This window comes from Taudactylus pleione, unplaced genomic scaffold (genome assembly GCF_031769625.1).
Source record: "Taudactylus pleione unplaced genomic scaffold, aTauple2 ptg000157l, whole genome shotgun sequence".
Lineage (NCBI taxonomy): Eukaryota > Metazoa > Chordata > Amphibia > Anura > Myobatrachidae > Taudactylus > Taudactylus pleione.
The window spans coordinates 7,168,494-7,175,170 of record NW_028284559.1 but is presented as its reverse complement, the minus strand read 5'-3'; the positions used below and the strand labels follow the sequence as shown (position 1 = coordinate 7,175,170).

The following is a 6,677-nucleotide window of genomic DNA, read 5'->3' as shown; positions in this document are numbered from 1 at the left end:
TTTTCAGTATATAAATGGTTTATTGGTTTGTAGTGAAAGACAAAAACACAGCTGGATTAGAACTTTAATCTACAGGTAACTTACAATGTGTCCCAGGGCATAGGGCAGGTACAATATTAAATCGCCCATTTTATTCACTGAAGGCCCCCTTAGCAGCAAAGGTCTGACTAGCATAGTAGATATTAGACACCTCTGCAGGGTTGTACAGTATGGAGCTGCTACAACATATGTAAGAAATTCAGCCAAGGAGTAACAGTCTTGTTTTCACTTAATTGCTCTACTGGAGGTTAGCATGAGTTAAAAGGCAATATGGCATTTTCCATTCAAATAAAAAAAACTTAATTCGCACAGTGTAAACTAGAACCATGCACAAGAGCATAGGAAGAGTTGGCTAGAGGTGAAGGCTTCTTTGTAGACCAGCCTTGGCTGTAGAGACCATTGCTCAGGCTGTAATGGCTGTCTCTAGTCAATGTCCTGTTCTCATTCTTAAGACAGTTCTGAGGCATTTAACTTATGTACACACCTATATATGTGAGCTACGTAGAAGGTAATCTGCATCAACTGTTCATGATGAAAAGCTGAAGTAAACATTCATATGCATGGGCCTACATATGTATCCTACAACCGTATGTTAGATGCTGGCAAAAATTCCAACCCCCAATGGGATTGGGAACATTTATATGTTACCAAGGACTATTACATGCTGCTGCAGAAATAATAAAGAACTAGCATGTTATACTACCTACAATACTGTTCATTGGACAATCAAAGATCTTTATCCTTCAAAACATTCATACATACTTTAAGCACATCCCATAAGTGGAGATCTCTGAAGAACAGTCCCATGATAACCAGCAGATTTTAAACTGTCATATTGCAACGTTTAAGTAGCTGTCTACCATTGTGTGGCACAGAAGCAGACGATTGCCAGCATTATTATCTCACCATCACTATTGGCACTGCATCACACACACAAAGGTAGAAGTGCCAATATTATACATTCATCTCAGTGCTCATGCTCTCCTGCCTATAAGGACACTTCAGTAATATTTGCAAACAGCACAAAGGATAACCGTTCTCTGCATATTTTGAGAAAAAGAAATGAAGACATAAGTACTCCGGTCTATGATATGCAAATACCACCAAACTAAAAGTATGGCTGATAAATAGCAGTTTAGTGTTAGATTTGCACTATACTATAATCATAGGCAGTGTTCAGAAAAATATGGCAGCTGAGCCGTATACGGGTGATGTGCCACAAACTGTAATGAACATAAGATCACTATGAGAACGGGTATTGCACATGGACTGGTCTCTCCCAATGCTAAGGTCACTCCAAGGTAAAGAAATGCACTTTGGAGAAAATATATAGCCTGGAGTCCATGAAAAGAAAACGGTGAGTTAAGCATCTTACTGAGGGAAGAGCCTAAAAATGCAGACAAGACTTGGTAATAAAAAAGAAAAGGCAAATGATCTGTAGGCTCATATGTAAAGCAGATTCCTCATCAGTTTGTGTGGTTACAATGTATTAGTGTGCTTTTTACAGTAGGGGGTTGGTTATCTTGGATCCTAGGTAGGGAGAGTTACTGGTACCATGGGGTTTTACGGGCCCAACGCAGCGTGAATCCAGCATCTGTCCGGATTTTGATGGATGCAGCTTCAGCCTCTCTCACAGTCTCTTTTACTGACTGCATCAGGTTCTGGGCATTGTGGACAAGCATTTCTGTTGCCTGAGACAGAACAAAAAAAGATTGAAATTTAAAAATATCCATAACAATGAACGACAAACAGACTACATGTTTATCACACCTTAGTCCCTTAGTCTCACAGTGGTATTTTGTAGAAAACCATACCTGCATTGCTATTATTCATAAAATTAAGATGTTACAATCAGGCGACTGTACCGTGGACAGACTTCTAAAGGTGCCCACACACTAGGCATTCAGGTCACGATCCGATATCGTGTCAGATTTCTCCCCCTGCAGTCGTGGGAACGATTTGGTGTTAAAAACTATCCATATTGACCCACGATCTATCGTGCATCCTATACTATTCCAGTGCATCGTGACTGAGATTTTCAGATCAAGATCAAGCAGGCAAGATCTTCAGATGCAATGTACGACCTGCGGGTACGCGCATCGGCATCGTAATCGTGAGTAGAGACTCACGATTAGGACATATCTTACACGATCTGTCGTCCCGATGCGTTGTGATTAATTGCCCAAAAAGCATTTACTACCCTGAATCATCTATAAAACGTCATAAATCAGCAACGAATCATTTATCCAATTAAGCTCCATGGTGGATATTAATTGTCTGAAGTTCATTCAAGGCAATTCTTTGTAACAATACTTGACTGAAGGAGATGATCAGACTACATAGAGGTTATAAATTGCTTGTGTATTACCAGAGCTCATACAACTGAAGTGCTTTCTTAGGAGAACAGGATCTTTATCACTAAACTAAAATAGGCCCCCGTAGCCTTGCCCTGAAGCCTGGTTCGCACTCCCATTTTTGTCTCATCTTACCTGCTCAGACTCCTCATCACTAATGTTGGTCCTTCCCAGCATAGTGGCTTTGACCGTACTGAGGATCTTTAGCTGGGTGCTGATAGTTGGGATCCTCTCACACACCTGCATTGCACATAGGAGAAAGACTTTTCATGAGCAATGTCTACATTTTTTAAAATGAAAGCCACTTTTTTTACATTTCCCTGCACCCAATTGCTTGCCTTTACTGTGCATTTGTAGAAATAAAAAAATGTACTAACACAAGAAAAAAACAAAACAAAGCATGCTTTGGTCTTCTGAGTACTCATGTTTCTACTCTTCTATTCTCATTAGACTTTCCCTCCCTCACATTACTTATAAACTACGGATTATAAAATCTGAAATTGATCACGTGGAGCTAAAAACTTTAGTGGACAGCAAAATGTATATTAAAATAACAAATTTGTTACGTCAGGGGGGGGGGGGGGGGGGGGAATTGAATTAATAGATAACGGCACAAGTACGGTACGTTGTGCTTGCCAGAATCGCAAGTTTTTTCTTGCACCTCAAACTTGTGTAGTGGTCACTATACTCTCCGATATATGTGTAGCCAGGCATTGCAGTGAAGTCCGGCAGTATGCTGAGCAAAATTTAATCCCCCCCAAAAGTGAAAGAAAACATGCTCTGATCTTTTAAGAAGGAACATCTGATTTACATTTCAGGGCGCTACACTGACTGGAGTCAATTAAACTATTTTGTTGGTAGAAATGTATGCTGCAGAATATCTAATTTTTATCTCTGTCATCGGGAAATAAAAAAAAAAAAAATTTAAAACAATAAACATCCATTTAGAGTAAAGAATTTGTATTCTCAAACAATTTGCTTTTCTCTCATTCAATGCAGCACAGTGCTGACAAGCCTGAGAAAGCAGATCATGGCTGCTCCCGGCCAGCAACAGCAGTTATAACATGTTCACGAGTATGTTGTCCTAAATTTACTTTTAAAAAGAATGCCATCCCTAAATGACTAAACCCAACCAATGACAAGTCGGTATAATACAAACACACCTACTAAAAATGAATCTTTGTTTACCTGTAGCAAGTTCGTACGGATCCTCTTATCTGTGCACTGTTTAGCCACTTCTTTGGCCAATTTGGTCACCTCATCTGAAGCTTTAGCAATGTCCTTGGCACACTGAATCAGGGCTCTCTTGTTCCCGCTGCCTCCTCTCACAAGCCGAGACATCTCTGCCATGAGCAGAGCCATGCGCTTCGCTGCTGCAATGATGTCATTACCCTGCAAAGGGGAAGCAGTCAGGGTAGATGTGTAAGGAATAAGGGAAGAGGACCAATCTAACTGCTATACAGGATTACCTCCATCTTTGCTAGGTGGCGATGTAACTTAGGAAACAAAGCCCAGCCATCTATTTGTAAAGACTAGAAGAGATGACTCAAGCCTTCTAAAGAGTGGACAAGGAGAAAACTTACCCATAGCAACCAATCAGCTTCGAGGAAACATTTATCAAATACATTCTATAAAACGATAGGTGCCAGCTGATTGGTTGCTATGGGTAACTTCTCCACACTTTAGTAGGCTTGCTGCATCTCCCCCTTAAGTTGCTTAAAGAAATCCACCAAGTCCACATAACTGTGGTTAGCAAAACACAGGTGGAAACATAAATAGTGCTCTAGCAACATGTGTTTCTCTCAGAGGCTTAAGGAAATCCACACGTCAAACTGACTAGTAAATGAAAAGGTTATGTCTTGGTTGAAGCAGGCAGTAATTTCATGCTGTTAAAAGACCAAATCGGATAGTGGTTTAACAAAATAATTAATGTGGGACATTTCTCTCTGATGGTTATGCTTTATATTTAAAAGCTTCTGAAATTGAGCCACAGAAGCACCAATGAGAAATACAAGACATAAGTGTTAGACTTGCAGGATTACAGACACCTGCATGTTGGATAACAGACTTTCCAGACCTCACAGTTGAAAATTGGTGACACAAGCACGGAGGGGGAACAAGAAACGCGTAAGTGAAGTGTGCAGGATTAAGGATGCTGTAAACAGATCTGTCAAATGGAATGGTCTTCAATACATGGTACAAACAGCAGAAGAGGCCCCCACACGTGTCACCCTTCCGGACTGAACTGTATGGAGATTTGCACGCTGTGGATTAGTACCAAACAAAGCAATACCTTCATGCACTGATGGCAACAGTTAGTAATTCCACACCTGAATGTAAGTCAATCTGAGGGCACAAAATAGAGGGAAGGCTCTACATTCAGCACCCACAATGACGGGCAAGCATTTTTTTTACCCAAGAAAGCAAATATGTCATCTATAAAACATTAATTTGCATATTGAGAGTAAGTCCATTCTTAAGGAAGCGCTAATCAGGACCTCTTTCATAAGGGTTATTAGTTACATTTGTAAGTTGAATCAGACAAAAACGGTTCATTCCGATTCCTAGAAGATGTGAAAAAACTATAGTGGCCTTAGAAAAATAATTAGAATAGTTTACATGACAGATTGCTTTCTCTCCACACTGCTCTTACATTTTATAGCTTGTATGCAACATCTTGCATTAGGACAATAAAAGAGCTGGACAGCTAGCACTCAGATATGTCAAAAACCTGTCATGATGTTCGCAGGAGTACAGTTAAACCCCTTTTACACCCGGAGCTAAAACCCGGGTTATTGCAGGGTTAACCCGGGGAGCTCCTTGGTGTAAAAGCGGTGAGGGTTGGATCGCCGGGTCGAGTGACCCGGCAATCCAACCCAGGTAAAATAGCAGGGTTTAACACGGGAGTAACCCGTGAAACCCTGCTGTGTGTACGGCGCACTCCGAGTCTTGATGACCCGCAGTGCGCCGCAAGCCAGCCGATTGGTCTGGCTTCAGTGGCGCTTGGAGATGACGTAATCTCCAAGCATCCACTTTTACGCCGGGAAAGCCGGGTCTATCGCGAGTCGGCGCCGGCTAAATTCCGGGTCTGATCCGGATAGGAACCCTGTTTCAACTCCGGGTCAGACCCGGAATTTTGGTGGAAAAGGGATATAAGATTAATAGTAGTAAAACATTACTTGTATAATTACAAGTGGGTAATAGATAAAAAAGTTTTTTTTTTTTTTTTTTAGCAAAAATTAATTTATTCATTGATCAACATATTAAAAAAATATAGTGAGTAAATAGAGGCAGCACCTTCCTTTGTAATGGACTGTACACTTTACATAGTAAACTGTTTCATCAAACACTTGTGCTAATAAAACTATGGGCCCGATTCAGGGATGTACACAAATCACAGAATCGGGGAAATCCAACATGTTGGACAATCTTGATCCCCCAATTCCAACCCGAAAATGTGCGGAACCGGAGATTCTGGGATTTTTAACATGTTGAATTTCCCTGACTATTCTCAGATCATCGATATCCGCGGATTGGTATTTTTGATTGGCAATCAGCATCGGGGAATCGTGGCACTGATGCATTTCCTATAAAACCCTCAGGTTACTCAGGGTGACCAGGGAATTTACGCTGCTGAAGCCAGACAAGCTGGGTCCTTGGCTTCAACACGCCCAGAAGATGGGGACGACAAGCCCCCGTTTTCTGCTACGCTGCCTGTCGCCAACCCTGCTCTGTCCCTAAGCGGCCACAGCCTGTCAATCAGGCTGCGGCGTGTACTCTCGCAGATCGATTTCATGTACATGCACAGATCTCACTCCATCAGGTTTGCCTACATCTCTGAATTAGGCCCCATGTAAGTAGCCGTAGGAGACTAAAACTGCTTTCTTTAATATCTGGGTATTGTTCATATACTTTCCATAGGGAAGAAGTTGACAATTAACTGATCCAGGAAAGCAAATTCTTAGGTACTTCACCCAAAATATGATTGGGTAACAGCGTTGCCAATGATCAAGTGGATCCTTCAAAGGCTCCAATGTTACAAACCAACAAAAGTGTTGTCAATGCTCCAACTCCATCAATGCAGCAATCATATAAACAGGACGTTCACAGATGAAGGGCATTACCATCACCATTGTGTGAAAGAAACCTGCCATAGCAGCAGAGAGGATAGTGACACTGGACTGCTGGTGCTGCAGAGTAACCACTCTGCACCCTCGTGGAAAGTAGAACTAACTGCTCCCTCTATATACCACCTCAGGTAGATTCCTTGTATACTAACAGCAC

The 6,677-nt window shown here is 41.5% G+C and overlaps 1 protein-coding gene across 2 annotated transcripts in view; it reads right to left on the bottom strand.

The window, feature by feature from the left end:
* The window catches only part of VCL (vinculin), a 111,498-nt gene continuing 104,821 nt past the window's right edge, over positions 1-6,677 (bottom strand). For both annotated transcript variants that reach the window (XM_088474981.1, XM_088474982.1), the window contains 3 exons: positions 3,582-3,785; positions 2,529-2,633; positions 1-1,730 (listed from right to left, as the gene is read on the bottom strand). In XM_088474981.1, the coding sequence (XP_088331107.1) occupies positions 1,584-1,730; positions 2,529-2,633; positions 3,582-3,785 (456 nt within the window). In that variant the 3' untranslated portion in view covers positions 1-1,583. The remainder of the gene's footprint in view (positions 1,731-2,528; positions 2,634-3,581; positions 3,786-6,677) is intronic.